This window comes from Pteropus medius, unplaced genomic scaffold (genome assembly GCF_902729225.1).
Source record: "Pteropus medius unplaced genomic scaffold, Ma_sr-lr_union100, whole genome shotgun sequence".
Lineage (NCBI taxonomy): Eukaryota > Metazoa > Chordata > Mammalia > Chiroptera > Pteropodidae > Pteropus > Pteropus medius.
In genome coordinates, this window is record NW_024351543.1 from 217,139 (window position 1) to 234,618 (window position 17,480).

At 35.9% G+C, this 17,480-nt stretch overlaps 1 protein-coding gene across 4 annotated transcripts in view; it reads right to left on the reverse strand.

Annotated features, from left to right (window-relative positions):
• Positions 1-17,480, reverse strand: part of CFAP44 (cilia and flagella associated protein 44) — a 112,168-nt gene that overhangs the window by 56,042 nt on the left and 38,646 nt on the right. For all 4 annotated transcript variants that reach the window (XM_039842998.1, XM_039842997.1, XM_039842995.1 and 1 more), the window contains 2 exons: positions 4,144-4,308; positions 2,887-3,123 (listed from right to left, as the gene is read on the reverse strand). In XM_039842998.1, coding sequence (XP_039698932.1) covers positions 2,887-3,123; positions 4,144-4,308 — 402 coding nt within the window. The remainder of the gene's footprint in view (positions 1-2,886; positions 3,124-4,143; positions 4,309-17,480) is intronic.

The following is a 17,480-nucleotide window of genomic DNA, read 5'->3' on the forward strand; positions in this document are numbered from 1 at the left end:
AAAAAAATTTAAGTCCTAGAGCATGTGTATGTGCTGATGATAAGAACTGAGTAAACAGAGAGAAGCTGATGATTATATAAGACCAGATGGCTTATTTCAGGAGCAAAATCTCTGAGAAACTGAGAAGGGATGAGGTCAAAAGGCCATCTGAAACAGTGTGTTCTTGGAAAGTTGCAGGGGACCACTAACGATTTGTAGCAATAGGCAAAGTAGAAAAAACTTGTATGGATCCCTCTAGAGCATTAGATCTGATTGAGACAAGATAAGGAAATTCCATCTGATTGCTTTTATTTTATTTTTTTCAGTAAAATGTGAGATGAGGTTGTCAATAGAAAGTGAGAGAAGGTACAAAATGCTTGAGGAGAAGAAAGGATGAAAGTAATAATTTGGAAAGTAGGAAAGTGGACGTGGCTGGGCAGTAGAACCAGCCTGCAGTGTGAGTACTAATTTGAGATCTGTGGTCATGACTTCAATATAAGATTGGTGTTCTACAGCATCTGCTTATGTGTAGGCACAAAGTTGGCAAGTAAGCGGATCAAGCTGGGTTAGAGTCACTGCCTCTATATCTTAACCTTATGGGCAGGTGTAGTTTAACGGTTAAGAGCATGGACTCTAGACCCAGACTGCCTGAGTCCAGATCCTGGTTCCATCTGTCATATGTGACCTTGGATATGTTATTTAACCTCTCTATACCTTCGTTTCCTCTCATGTAAAATGAAAATAAAAGCAATTATTTTATAGGGTGGTTGGGTAGATGACTTAGAATGGTAGAATAAGTAAGTTTCCATATTTAGCAAATAAAAATACAGGATGGATGCTAACTAAACTTACTGTGAAATCATTTCACCATATATGTAAGTCAAATCATTATGCCGTACACCTTAAACTTACACAGTGCTATATGTCAATTATATTTCAGTAAAACTGGGGAAAAGATTTTAAATACAGGATGCTCAGTTAAATTTGAATTTCAGATGAACAAAAAATATAGTTTTACTGTAAGTATGACCCATGTGATATTTATTTTTGCAACTCTTAGAGTAAGCAGTAAATATGTTAAAGCATAATTTTTACATATATGTTTCAAGGAGACTAGAACTCTATTACATATTACATTATATTACAGTTGTTTCGGTACCTCTCTCCCACATGATTATGAGGACACTTCCTGAGGACAGGAACCATGTCTTATTTATCCCTTTACCCCTTGAACCCCTCACGAGAGTAGCCATTAATAATTGTGTCATAAAACAGAGAAGACGAAGGGTAAAGGCATTAATAAAATGAAGTTCTAAGTTGCCTCCATCACTACTTTCTATTCTTCTTGTCTCCTTAGATGTTGCTATCAAAGATATATTAGGAAAAGTTGAAGAGGGAAGAGGTTAACTCTCATCGCTCCTTATAACAATAGTCCTTAGCTAGCCAGTGTCCTGGCCTGGCCAGAGACCTGGACCAGTTATGATTTAGTAATAATCTTTCCCATATACTTTTATGTCAATTATTACTTTTTTTGAATGGAATTGAAATTTGTGATAAATTTATAATAAACGAAATCTTGCTTTGCAGGAGATCAATAAAATGTTTTATAAGACTAGAATATATAATAAGAGGATGTAATTGTCACATCATTGTGACAGTCCCGGTACTTGTCTCCCCAGTATCTATTTTTCTATTCTTCTTTAGTAGCCTAGTCCCAATTTTGTTCAGGATGGCAACGTGGTCATCTAAAAACAGTCATCTTCCCAGACTTCTATATGGCCAAACATCATAACTATAGATAAAATGTAAGCAAAAGTCTACTGGATAGAACTGCCATTATTTTCAAAATACTAAAATTTCTTTTCAAAATTTAAAAGAAACAAACTTGGCCAGCAAACCTCCTTAGCCTTTTGCCCTTCTACCTTCGATTCTTTTCCCCTTTGACCTTCTGGAACATAAATGGTTGTCATAGATGATAACAGATATAATAAGTAGAAATATAAGAGAGATATTAAGATTACGTAAAAATAATGTAACTCATATTCATCGAAATTCACATCTTTAACAGTAGTTAATAAGCGAAGTCTTACCATAAGAGAAAATTAAGAATGAACGAGTTTGGCATGAGTGGTGAGGCCCCAACAGCAGCTATCCCCGTGGCAGAGGCCGGGACAGCAACGGGGGCCCTCGCATCCCACCCATCGCTGCCACCACCACCACCACCACCACCACCACCGCTGCCGCCAGGGAGGAGGCCTCCAAGTCCCTGCCTGCCACGCCCACCCAGGGGGTCAGCTCTGCTGCCACCCACCCCCAGGAAGTCCTTCCAAAGCCAGCACAGGATAAGAAAAGGGATTAACGGTTCCTGGTCCTCCTCATCCACTCCGGCTCTTGGCGACCAGCGCCCCGCGCTACCCCGGGTCCCTCGCCTCTCCTCCTTGTCGCCCTTTCCCTGGACAGATTGGGCCGAGGCGGCTGGGGGCCTCCTTAGACCAGGGCCCAGTGTGTGGTGTAGGGGCTGGGGCAGGCCAGAGCACATGGTTTGTCTGTCCGTCTGTTCCTGTGTTTCTGGCCATCTCGCCCCCCCAGCACCATTGGGAATCATGGTGAAGTGAAGGCGGCGCTGCTGACGGGGTGAGCCAGGTGCGCGAGAGGCCAGGGCCCCTTTGGGATGCCCATGGCCATCCATCATCTTATCATCTTGTCCCTCGTCCCCCGACTGTCCCCCTCCTCTCAGACCACTGCCCTTTAATACAGTCTGGATTTAATAAATTCACGTGGGAGTTTAACTTAAATAATAAATAATAATAATAATAATAATAATAATAATAATAATAATAATAACAACAACGACTATTCACAATATTGAATTAGGGCTGAGATAAAAAAATATTTATTATTACTCACCAAAGAAACCCAGAACTTCCCTGGTCCAGAGTAAAATCCACAGAGGATGTAACAGGGGGTGGATGGAATAAAGATTTCGGGTAATGGCTCTTCCTCTTCCTCCTCCTCCTCCTCTTCCTCATGGAATTCTTTTTCTCCATCTTCTCCCATCGTGGCTGCTAGCTGTTTCCTCCTTTCTTCCTTTTCCTTCTCCTTCAACTCCTTTTGTTTCTTTCTCTTCTCAATTTCTATTAATCTCTTTTGCAAAAGAAACATTAAGAAGATGTCAAACAGCTGCAATTCAATTATTCCTTTACACTATTGGGGATGACAAAGAAAGTGGAAGGAAGATAGGGTCCTAGAAAAATTCACAGCTTGATGTAACAAGTAATGTCATTTAAAATAATTATTAATTTGGGAATACATTTTTATCATTAAATATTTTAAATCATTAGAATAACTTTACTTCTATATTACCCCAATTGATCCTGGTTGTACAGAAATTATTTTGTCATTTTTTTTCTTACTAAGGAAGCTAAATACAGTTTCCCTCAGAGTCTGTCACTGTCGGCCCATGTATTTATGTGGACTGAAATAGTCCATGAGGAAAGTTGTTTCTATTTCTAGTAATACTGTGATTTAGGCCCTCAGCAGCTATCAACTGGCTATTGCCAAAGGTGACTAAGACTGGCATCCCTACCTCCCATCTTTTACTTCTTCCTGTTTACCCCTCAAAACCATCTTTCTAATTTATATGATCTCGTCATATCACTCTCTTCCTCAAACACTCACAATGAATCCCAATGGTCTAAGAAATAAACTGAAACACCGTGGCTGGTATTTAAGGAACCCCATGTATTGGTCACAGACTCTTGCCACATCCCTGCACAAACTGCATCCCTGTTTCATCAGTCCATTCTTCATTTCCCCAAAACACCAAAAATAAGTCAGCATTTCCTCAGGACGTTTTCCCAGCTTTTATTGCCTTCCTCCTCATTTTCATCCTTTCAAAATTCTTCCCAGTCTTTACATACTAAATGTTACCTCTGTGCAGTCATTTTTGTCCTCTCATTCCTCCATCGGAACTATATATTCTTTATTCTGCATGCCTTAAAATTATTTTCTTTGCAGTGTGATTTAAATATCTATTTACCACTGACTTTAAATACAGGGTCTATGTCTTATTCTTCTTTGTATCTTCTTAGCACTTAACACAGGATATGTTATATTCTAAGAAAAAAAAATATTAGAAGATAATGCTTCAAGGATATCTCATACCAGAATCTTAGATTTAACACTTGAGAAATGGAAACATTTTATGTGCATGTCTTTGATTTCATAGGAAACTACATTATGATCTCCCTCCTCTTCCTCCTTCATGGTTGGACATGGAGCTTCAAGAATATAGCCATTCTTGCAGATAATCAGTAAAGTACTTTCAGGCTAAAAGACAAAGATTAAACATATCATTTACACTTAGGTAAATTTTTAGAAGCATAGTTCAAAAGGATTACAAACCAGGGGAAATATAATTGCTACGTATACTAACTATTTTCGAAAGATACTTAATTCCCAGCTGCAGTTATTGTGGGTAATAAGTCAATCTTATTAATTACTATACACAATTGATACCAAGTATTATATCATTAATTAAAAAGTTAAGTGTTAAAATTAGATTTATATTTGTTTTCCTTATAGATGTCATACATATTTCCTGAGACAAAAATGTAGTTGTGAAACATGTTAGCCCAAATGGCAGAATATTAAAATTAGGACCGCAAAGGAAAATCTGCAGTATGTGGATAGCATATACAGTCTCAGCTTCTTTTGATGGATTATTCTCTATCTGCTTGAGTTCATTAAATGTGAATATTCCCAAAGTTTTTGTCCTCTTCCCTCTCCTCCCTTCTCTCCCTCCACAAACGTTCCCTGGACAATTTTATAGCCACCTCAAGGTTTCGTTACCACTCACATGCAATTCCAAATTAATCTCTCTAGGCCGGACCTCTCTCTGAGCTCCAAAATCACGTTTGAAACCATGGTTGGGAAATCCCCATCTCGATACTCCATACATACCTTATTCAAAATGTTTATTCATTTAGTTCTTTTATTGTATAGTTATTTATTATATACTTACTATGTACTCAGCATTTTGTAAGGTGCTAGAGATAAAATTATAATAAAAGAGGTACTGTCTCTGTTATTATAGAGCTTACCTCTAATGGGAGAGCCCATCATTTAAGAAATCATATAAACAAATGTAAATTGTAACTGCAACAAGCATTGCAGAGGTACTGTGAGAGCAAGGAGGTTGTGCAAAGCTTCCTGAGAAGATGGCACCTATGTTTTAGGTGAAGGATGAGTAGAAGATAATTAGACAATGAGTTAAGGGAGAGTTTGAGGAAGCATGCTATGTAAGGGAAATACCATGTGCAAACATCCTGAGGCACATTGGCTTATAAAGAAGTTGTGGACTTGGATAGTATCACCTAGGTCACAAGAACAGAGAAGAGAGATTGGGACAGAGCCTTAAAGAAACAACACTCAATGGCTGGGTGAGGAAGACTGGGAAGGAATGATTACAAGACGTAGGGGAGGAAACCAGAAGAGCATGATGTCATAAAAGTTAATGGGAAATGGTATTTCAAAGAGGAAATAAGGGTCAACTGGATCAAATGATGCTAAGAGGTCCTGAAATATAAAAAATAAAAATGTTAGGTGGATATCATTGGTGTCTTCAGGAGAGCTGATTTGGTGGAATAATGAGACTAGAAACTAGTAAAAAAAGTGTAAAGGAGACAGTAGGATGTAAGAAAATAGAGTCTGTGGGAATGGTCAATCCCCTTGAGAAAACCAGGAAGAGAAAGATGGAGCAGTAGCTGATCAAAGAATTTATATTTTGTAAATGGGAGAGACTTGAACATATCCAGTGATCCAGTGAACATGTTAAGTTAAATTTCTATGAAAGAAAAAATAAATAGTGTGAAATCTTGAAAAAAGGAGAGAGTGGAATCCAAAGGTCAATAGGCAGAAATAGCCTCAAGCAGGAAGGAAGACAGTATCTCTAATTATAAAAGAAGAAAAGAGGAAGAGATGGGCTCAGAGGTAACAGGATTTTGTTTGGTGGTGGGAAGATGAAAGAGTTCCTACCTGAGGGCTCTTAGTTTTGCTATGAAATGGTTGATGCTGAGAATGAGAGTGCTAGTTAGAAGCTTGAAGCTGTGAGGAGTGGAGAAGTTTGTAAATGATCATTGTGGGTGAAAGATAGAGTTGATAAGAACAGTGTTATAGGATTGCTGAGCCATCCCATGGATTGTGTTAAAGCTATTTGAATCACTAAATTCTGGAGGACCTAATCTTCCCTGATATATGAGCATCTCCAGATACCTTTGGCTGATCACCATAGGCAAATATAAATCATTTGAGATCATTTAGGGATGGATTTTTGCCAGATGGAGATGAAGAAAAGACAGAGGGACAAGAGAGATCAAGGCAATAAAATAGCGTTATTGAGCCTTATCGAAATGAATAATTATGAAATTTAAGCTGGATATGGAAGTAAAGACAAGAGTGGACTAATGGGTTGGAGAAAGCAAATGGTGAATGAACAAGAGGTCCCTGCCATCAGAGAACAAATGGAGCAGGAGTAGCCAAATGAAAAGGGTGGAAGAGAGAGAGATTGAAGTCAGAATGTGAGCTATTTGAATACTTGACATTTAAGGTCGAGTTCTTACAAACTGTTGTGGTCTGAATTGTGTCCTCCCCAAAAAATTCATAAATAGAAGTCCTAAATACAGAATGTGACTGTGTTTGGAGAAAAGGCCTTTAAGCAAGTAATTATGTTAAATTAAGGTCATTAGGGTGGACTCTAATCTAGTATGACCGGTTTCCTTGTAAAAAGAGATCATTAGGACACAGAGGAATACCTATGTAAGGACACAGTAAGAAGGTGGTGGTCTGCAAACCAAGGAGAGAGGCCTCAGAAGAATCCAAATCCACCAGCCCTTGATCTTGCCTAAAGAACTGTGAAAAAATAAATTTGCTGTTTAAGCCACTCAGACTGTTGTATTTTATTAGCAAGCCCTCACAAACTAATAAACTAGTGGTAGCTGTGCTCAGTGAGTGGCTGTGAAAGTGCATGGATGAGCTGTAAAGACCACGGAAAATAAGGAAGTAAAGAAGCTCAGAGCCTGGTGCTGTTCAATCAATTACGCATAGGGTATTACTATCATTCAGAATTGTTCACACTTTGAAGAGAAAAATCACTATATTCTCAAGATTTTAATAAAGTTGCAGAATTGTCCAGGTGATCAAAAGGTAACAGCAATATAAAGAAAGAGAAGGTGATATAGCTGAATTAAAAGAGCATCAAAGAAGCAATGTTTTTATCTTAATTTTATGAGTTTCAAGTCAAAAAAGTAATAGATAAATATTGCCACAAATAAAATCATACTATAGGATGACATAAGCAGCATGGCTGTGTGAGAGGACCTCCAGGTCTCCCCTCTTGAAGTTACAACAAGTTGGACGGCTATAATTCAACAAAGGATTCATTACTCAATATTCAAACATATCTGAGATATAAGAGCATTGAAATATCTGCACATTGGAACAAAAAGGGGAGACGGGACAGGAGGGAAGACAGAGATGGGAGCCACAGGTGCAATCCGGCACTCGTCACAGCCCCATCAGATGCAATAGCAGTGAAAGGTCAGGGTGCAGCCCCCATTGGGCAAACCAGAGGGGCAGAGACAGAAATCAGGCTTAGGCGTCCAGCACACACTGAGTCTGAGCCCAGGGTAATGGGCAGAGAAGCAGTGCAAAGGGTGGCAGCATTCCACAAACTGCGACCACCAGACAAATCTGCCCGGCCCCCAGCCTCCTGTAGCCCACCAAGAAGTAAAACGCTCACTCACAAGACTGAGAAAAAGCAGAAAAAACTTTCCAGCCTAAGTAGTCTGTATTCACTGCATCTAAGCCTACTAAAAAGAACAGAGCTTCAGATGTGCAAACCTGCTTCCCTCCATCTACCCCACAGCAGAGTCTTGTAGAAGCAGTTGGATAAACTCAGACAGAGCAGCTCTGCCTGTGGCTTCTGGCCACAGAAACGTGGCACTGGGAACACACAGGCCAGGAGACCCATTGCCCACCACTTCTCACTATGGGGTAGTTCCCCAAGACCAAAGAGACCAATAATAAAGGGGAAGCCCACCTCCTCAGGGAATATGGGGCATTCTCCACAGCTGAGGTGACACTGCCCCTCACAGATCCAAGATGCCCTAGTAGAGCAGGTAAGAGAAAATAAAATCTTGTGCTTCAGTACCACCTTTTAGAAAACAAAAGAAAAACCTCTACTTATCGACCTGCTAAACAGTGAAGAGTCAAATACTAGAAGGAGGAAGAAAGAGGAAGGAGGAGGGAGAACACCACCAAATTAAAATAACAGACAGAAACACAAGGACAAAGAAACAATGGAGACACCGAGCTATCAGAAAAAAAAAAAAAAAAAAAGATGAAATGGCTACATAGAAACCGAATATTCAATAATCACTCTAAATGTAAATGGACTGAACTCACAATTAAAAGGCGCAGAGTAGCAGATTGGATCAAAAAACAAAACCCAACTACTTGCTGCCTTCAGGAGACACATTTCAGCCGCAACAAAAAAAAGCTCGAAGTGAAGGGGTGGAAAATGATACTACAAGCAAATGACACCCAGAGAAAAGTGGGTGTAGCATACCAATATAAGATGAAATAGATTTCAAAATAAGAAGGTAATAAGAGGCAAAGATGGACATTTTATAATAATAAAGGGGACAATACATCAAGAAGACATAATACTTAATATAAATGTGCCCAACTTGAGATCGCTAAAATATATAAAGCAACTACAAACAGAACTAAAGGGAGAAACTGACAAAAATAAAGTTATAGTAGAGACCTAAGTACGCTATCGACAACAATGGATTGTTTCCTCTAAACAGAAAATCCGTAAGGAAACATCAGCCTTACATGACACAATAGACCAAATGGACATAATCGATACTTACAGAGCTTTCATCCCAGAACATCAGAATATATATTCTTCTCTAGTGCATAGGGAATATTCTTAAGGATAGAGCCTATGCTGGGGCACAAAACTAGCCTCAACAAATTTTAAAAGATTGAAATCATACCAAGCGTATTCTCCAACCACAATCTTTTGAAATTGCAAATCAATAGCAAAAATGAAAGCTGGAAAAAACACAAGTATGTGGATATTAAACAACATACTACTAAGCAACAACTGGGTCAAAGAAGAAATAAGAGACCAAAGATACATAGAGACAAATGAGAATGACAATATGACATAAAAATTTGGAGGATGCAACAAAAGTGGTAATAAGGGAAGTTTATAGCATTACAGACCTACCTGAAGAAACAAATATCTCAAATAAACAACTAAACATTTCACCTTAAAGAACTAAAAAAAGAACGAATGAAGCCCAAAGTCAATAAAAAATAATAATAAAAATTAGAGAAGAATTAAACAAAAACGAGAACAAAAAGACAATAGAAAATATCAATGCAACAAAGAGATGATTCTTTGAAAAGATTAATAAACTTGACAAACCTCTGACTAGACTCACTAAAGAAAAAAGAGAAAAGACTCAAACAAAATCAGAAAGGAGAGATGTTACAACACACCACAGAAACAGAAAGGACTATACAGGATTACTATGAAAAGCTATTCACCACCAAATTTGATAATCTAGAAGAAATGGACAAGTTCTTAGAAATATATAACATTCCTAGACTGAATCACGAAGAATTATAAAATCTAAATAGACTGAACAGTAAAGATATTGAAACAATCATCAAAAACTTCCCTGAAAGTAAAAGTCCAGGACCAGATGGCTTCACCAGTAATTCTACCAAACATTCAAAGATTCAATACCTGTCCTTCTGAAACTCTTCCAAAAAATGGAATCAGAGGCAATACTTCCTAATTCATTTTATGAGGCTAACATTATCCCAATACTAAAACTTGGCTAAGGACAACACACAAAAAAAGAAAATATAGAACAATACCTCTAATGCATCCAGAAGCAAAAATTCTAAACAAAATACTAGCAAATTGAATACAACAGTAATATTAAAAAGATAATTCATCATGATAGGGTGGGGTTATTCCAGGGGCACAAAGATAGTTTAACATATGCAGATCAATTGTTGTGATATACCACATTAACAAAAGATAAAAATCATATGATTATGTCAGTAGATGCAAAAAAAGCATCTGACAAAATACAACATCCATTTATAATTAAAATAATAAAACGGGTATAGAAGGAAAGTACCTCAACATAATAAAGACCAAACATGACAAATCCTCAGCTCATATATTCAATGGCAAAAACTGAAAGCTTGTCCTCTAAGATAAGGAACAAGACAAGGATATCCACTCTCATCACTGTTATTTATTCAACATAGTACCGGAACTCCTAACCAGAGCGATCAGGCAAGAGAAAAAATAAAAGGCAAATTTTATTTTTTATTCCCAAATTGGGAATGAAGAAGTCAAATTGTCACTTTTTGCAAATGACATGATTCAATGTATAGAAAATCCTAAAGACTCCATCAAAAAACTATTAGAAACAATAAACAAATACAGTAAAGTTGGAGAATTCAAAAATCAATATACAAAGATCCATTGTATTCCTATATACTAACAATGAAATATAAAAAAGAAAAGAAGAAGACAATTCCATTTGCAATTGCAACAAAATGACTAGAATACCTAGGAATAAACTTAGCGAAGGATGTGAAGGACCTATACACTGAAAACTATAAGACATTGAAAGAAATTGAAGACACAAAGAAATGGAAAGATATTCTGTGTTTATGGATTGAAGAATTGACATAGTTAAAATGGTCACATTACCTAAAGCAATATACAGATTTGATGCAATCCTCATCAAAATCCCAATGGCATTTTTTCAAAGAAATAGAACAAAAATTCCTCAAATTTGTATGGAACTGCAAAAGACCCCAAATAACCAAAGCAATCTTGAAGAAAAAAAAGAACAAACCTGGAAGTATCAAACTCCCTGACTTAAAATTATTCTGCAAAGCTACGATAATCAAAACAGTATGGTATGGTATTGACAGAAAAACAGACACACGGGCCGCCAGTAGAACAGAATTGAAAGCCCAGAAATAAACCCACATGTATATGGGCAAGTAATTTTCCACAAAGGAGCCAAAAACATACAATGGAGGAAAGAAAGCTTCTTCACTAACTGTGCCAGGAAAATAGGAAAGCCACATGCAAAAGAATGAAACTAGACTGCTATCTGTCACTATACAAAAAAATTAACTCAAAATGAATCAAGACTTAAATATAAGATCTGAAACAATAAAATACATAGAAGAAAACATAGGTACTAAGCTTATGGACCTTGGTCTTAGAGAGGATTTATGAACTTGATACCGAAGGTAAGGGAAGTAAAAGAAAAAATACACAACTGAGACAACATCAAACTAAAAGCTTCTGCACAGCTAAAGAAACAATCAACAAAACAAAAAGGCAACCAATGGAATGAGAGAAGATATTTGCAAATGATACTCCCAATACGGGGGCTGAAATCCAAAATGTATAAAGAACTCATACAATTCAGTAACAACAAAAAGACAATCCTATTTTAAAAAGGGCAGAAGACCTGAACAGTCATGTTCCCCAAAAAGATATACAAATGGCCAACAGATCCATAAAAAGATGCTCAACTTCACTGTTATAAGGGAAATACAAATCAAAACCACCATGAGATACCTCCTCTTCACACATGTTGGAAGGGTTATCATCAACAAGACAAGAAATAACAAGTGTTGGAGCCCATGTAGAGAAAAAAGAACCCTCATACACTGCTAGTGGGAATGTAAATCAGTACAGCCACTATGGAAAACAGAATGGAGGTTCTTCGAAATTTAACAGAGCTACCTAATATGACCCAGCAATCCCTTTTTTGAATATTTACTTGAAAATTTTGAAAACATTTATTCGTAAAGGTATATGTACCTCTGTGGTCATTGTAGCATTATACACAGTAGCCAAGACATGGAAATACCTAAATGTCCTTCAATGGATGACTGGATAAAGAAGATGTGGTACAAATTTACAGTGGAATACTACTCAGTCATAAAAAAGGATGATATACTGCCATTTACGACACCATGGATAAATCGTGGGAGTATCAGGCTAAGTGAAATAAGTCAGACAGAAAAAGACAAGAACCATATGATCTCATTCATATGTGGAATATGAAACAGAAAGCAACAAATAAGCAAACAAATAAACTCATAGACTCAGACAACAGAAGGGTGTTTACCAGCCAGGGAGAGGATGAGAGAATATGAAAAGGTAAGGAGGTCAAATATGTAGTGATGGAGGAAGACTAACTTTGGGTGGTGAGCACACAATGCAATAAACAGATAATGTATCATAGATTTATACACTCGAAATTTACATAATGTTTTTAACCAATGTCCTCCTAATAAACTTTCTTAACCCATTTCCCATTTGCCCCAAGAATACTTGCCAGTGGCACTTGTGGCTGCAGTGTTTACCCCAAGATACCTCACGGATTGCAGTCCTAACCTTATCCCCAATGTTTGCCATGAAATATCTCACTTTTATTATTTTCACATCGCTCTAGTATATCGATAGTCTTAGGAAGCAAATGATATCATTCTATTTATAGCATTCTATTTTTAGTAGTGGTATTTCCATTGACAAAATACAGTAATTTTCGATCACTGAAAATGTCAAATCCAAGAAAACGTAGCATTTCTACGCATGATGTTAACGTCATTCTCAAACAGTTGTTAGCTGAAGATTAATCTGATGGATACAATTTATGTATACATTTCTCTTATATTAGGATTAGAGACAAGTTCTGTTTAGAAATAACTCCAAAAACAGTTTTTATATTTTATGTTCATATTGAAAACCAGTCAGATTTTCTTCAGCCTCAAAGAGTGTGTTTATGTAAAATTAAATTAGCTGGCACTGAGCTGCATTTTTTTCTAAACAGGAAAAGGGTTAAAAATTATACTTTGTATAAAGGCAAAGCTAACTGTTATATTTCTCTCCCCAGCCCCAAACAGATACAACAAATGCTAAGAGGTTAATGTGCACCCTTCTAAATTTTTCTCCTCAGAATAGAATTTTTTTTAAGAGAGTAAAAGGGTAAGAATAAGACTAAGAAATTCTAATACCTACGTGATCAGGGTCTGAAAGAAAGTGTGGGGGAACAAAAGGAACATTAAGAAAATTGGCTAAATTTTTTCCAAAATTACAAATCAATGGATTCAAGCACCTAAATACATCAGAATAAGACTGAATGACAAAAACGTAGAAAAAAATCCTTAACAGCCAGAAAAGACAAATTGCCTTCAAAGAGTAATCACACCAACAAGTGGCAGAATCAATGGATGCTAGGAGACATTGGAATGACATCTTGAATGAGCCGAAAGAAAATTACTGCTATTTAGAATTCTGTGCCAACAAAGAATATCCCTCAATAATGAAAAAAAATTCCAGAAAAAAATAAAAACTGAGAATTTACCGATAGCAAACCTGCAGTAGGAGAAGTTCTGAAGAATGTATTTTATACAGAAGAAAATATTTCCAGATGCAAGAAAGAATAAAGAGCAAGGAAGTGTTCAACATGTGGATAGTTCTTAGGAAACACTAATTGAATATATCTTGTGAGATTTTAACATATTTATATTTTTAAATCACACAAGATATTGTTATTTGTAAAATACACGACAATAGAATATCACTCCAGAAGAAAGGTGGTAGGAAGATCCTGAAGTGGTTGTATTGTCTGGGAAGAGAGTAAAGAATTAACATTAAACTTTCTTGAGTTAAGGACATGTTAAAATGTAAAGTAACCACTGAAAGAATAGAAACAGATATTTAACTTCCAAACTAGTAGAAGGAAAAGTAGAATGATTTTTTAAAAAATCACTTCAAAAGAAGGTAAATAAGGCCAGAAAAATAAAGAAAATAAAGGTCAAAAAGAAAATATAAGATGGTAAATTTAATTCAAATCATACCAGTAATTACATTACTTACAAATGAACTAAATGCTTCAGCTAAAAGACAAAAGTTATCAATTTGGATATTTTTTAAATCCAAATGTTTACAAATGACACACCTAAAACATAATCACTAGAGATGAAAAGGTCACTTCATACTAATAAAGGTTTAATTCACCAGAAAACTGACAATTTAAATTTCTATGTACCTAATAGCATGGCTTCAACATATAGAAAGCAAAATGTAATCGAACAACAAGGGAAAAAATATGCAATTGAAACAAAAGATTTTTAAAACATCTCTAACGAGCAAATAGTAAATCAATAGACAATTTAACTCTACAAATAAAAACTTAAGATAATAGACATGCACTAATAGAAACTGCACAGACTTTTAAGAATACATATTCTTTTCAAGCACATGAAGAATATTTCTAAAATTTACCTTTATCATTTTCAAAAGATTAAAATTATATAGTTTATTCTCTAACTAAAATACAATTAAGCTAGACATCAGTAATAAAAAGCTAACTAGAAATTCCATGTGTTTCAAATTTTAAGAGAATATTTCTAAATAGCCCATAGGTCAAAGGGGGAAAAAAATGAAACTGAGAAAATATTTTTAACTGAGTAATAATGAAAATACTACATTATCAAAACTTACAGGATGCAACTAGAGCCTACAACTGTGTAAGGTGCACAAAAGATGTATATAAAGAAGATTAATAATTAATGTAAGTATCGATTTCATGAAATTAGAAAAAAACAACAAAATAAACCTTAAGAAAGTAGATGCAGGAACATACTAAAAGAATATAAATGAAAAAAACATAAAACAGAATAAAATAAAAAGTTCCTTGAAAACATTAATAAAATTGAAAACTTCTAGCAAGATTAAGCAAGCAAAAGGGAGAAAAAAAGAGAAAGAGAGAAAGAACAATTAACAAATATAAAAATGAAAAGAAAACCACTACAGATTCTGTGACCATTAGGATATTATGAATTTACAGACAATACATTTGAAAATTCAAAGGAAATAAACAAGTTGATACATAGAAAGATGCTCAACATAATTAATCATCGGGGACACGCAAATTAAAACCACAATGAAAGATCACCTCATACCTGTTAGAATGGCTATTATCAAGACAAAAAATGCTGGCTAGGATGTGGAGAAAAGAGAACATGTGTGTTTTTGGTGTGAACATAAATTGGTGCACCCACTATGGAAAACGGTATGGAGGTTCCTCAAAGTAAAAATAAAACTACCATATGATCCAGTAATCTACTTTTGGGTATTTATCCAAAGAAAACAAAAACACTAATTTCAAACATTATTTAAAATAGCCAAAAAATGGAAACAATCTAAGTGTTCATCTCTAGATGAATAGATAAAGAAAATGTGATATACATATAGTAATATTATTCAGCCATGAAAAAAAAATCTTGCCATTTGCGACAACATGGATGAAACTTGAGGGTATTATGCTAACTGAAATAAGTTGGACATAGAAAGACAGGTATGCTCTCACTAATATGTGAAATCTTAAAGCAAAACAAAACCAAGCTCATAGTTACAGACAACAGATTGGTAGTTACCAGAGGTGAGGGGTGAGCAAAATGGGTGAAGGGAGTCAAAAGGTACAAACTTCCAGTTATAAAATACATAAATCATGGGTATGTGACATATGGCATGGTGACTATAGTTATTAATACCGTATTGCATATTTGAAAGTTACTAAAAGAGTAGATCTTAAAAGTGCTCACCACAAGAAATAAAATTTTGTAACTGTATGGTGGCAGGTGTTAACTAGACTATTGTGATGAAGTTAAGCATCTTTGTATGGATCTGTTGTCCATTTGTATATAATTTCACAATATATACAAATAATGAATCATTAGTTGTACATCTGAAACTAATGATGTTATATGTTAATTATACTTCAATAAAAAAAAAGAACTAGATCTGAAATATCACTATAATCATTAAATCAATTCTTTAAAATCACCTAAAAAAACTACCCCATGCTCAGATGGCTCCACTACTAAGTTTGCCAAACATTCAAAGTTCTAAAATAACACAAACTCTTGAGGAGAATAGAAAAAGGAATATTTTCTAACTCATCGCAGGAGAGAGAATAACCTTAATAACAAACCTGATGATGAACTACGAGGACAGAAAATAGCTCAATCTCATTTATGAACACAGATGGAAACTCCTAATAAAATGTTAGCAAAGTGAATTATGAAAAGTTTGCTAAAACAGCTAGTTCAAGACATCAGAGAGAAACCAGTACAGCCACAACTCTAAAGGGCACGATTACAGTGAGAAGGAAGCTAAGTGAGGGAAGCCAGCCATTCTCTGCAACTTTCCTAAGGATATTGACCAACTTACTGCATGGGACCTAGAAGCCAAACAGAATGCAGTATCCTAGACTGCAGGCATTCTTTTAGAGTTGAAGAGACAAAAGTCGAAGTTCAAAGAACAAGAAAGTTAAGACTCGAGGGGACATGATCCCAGAGATAAGAGAAATGCAGAAAAGTGAGCCTGACATTCTGTTGGGCCTTCAGATTTAAAGCATTTACATAACCCTAAACTGCATCGGAACAGGATTTGTTCACGTCATGCAAGTAGTCACATTTGTTTTCAATTTAACTTTCAGTTTTGAAAGATACTGCCATTGTGTATAAAATTGGGAGTTGGGAGTTATCTTCTTTTAGTACTTTACATTTCTAGATCTATTGAAATTCTACTCATTATTTAAAATCCTCCTACAAAGAATAACTCAAGTCTGAAGAATAAGAATAAGGCCTTTTATTTTTTTAAATGAAATCAGAAATACCTTGATTCCAAAACTGGCAAGAGCATTACAAAAGGGGAAAATCATCACTGTTATAAACTTGGATGCAAAAATCCTTAATAAAATATTAGCAAAAGATGTGTGTGTGTGTGTGTGTGTGTGTGAAAATACAGTGCCAAGATGATGAGAGAGGTCATTTTAAGCAAAAATCAAGTTCAAATCATAATGTATGAAACAATGAGGAACAAAGAAGATAAAGAGGAGACAGACTTAAGAGATGTTTAGGATGCATAATCAGTATGGTTTGGTGAATCACTGAGGGGCAGGGAGATTAGAGGTAGGGAAGAGACTAGAATGACTTTCAAGATTTTCTGGTTTGGGTAACAGAGAGAACAGTGGTCCTAGACTACAGTAGGACAAAAAACATCTTAGAGAAACTAATGGGTTACATTTAGACACCTCGAAATACCTTCAGATATTCAGAAGATTGCCAAGTTCTGTCAAGTCTACCTTCTACATATCTCTTGCCCAGTCTTTCGTACCTGGTCACATCTTATCTGGAACACAACTGCTTGAGAGATTTGCCCCACTCTCCTCTGTAACTTCACTCTGCTACCAAAGTGATCATGGTAGTGACTATGGTTGTGTGTGTGCTGGTGAGGCACACTTATGGGAAACACTAAAAATAATGGGCAGAAGCTTAATGTATTCAGGCAGGCAGGAGGCCTG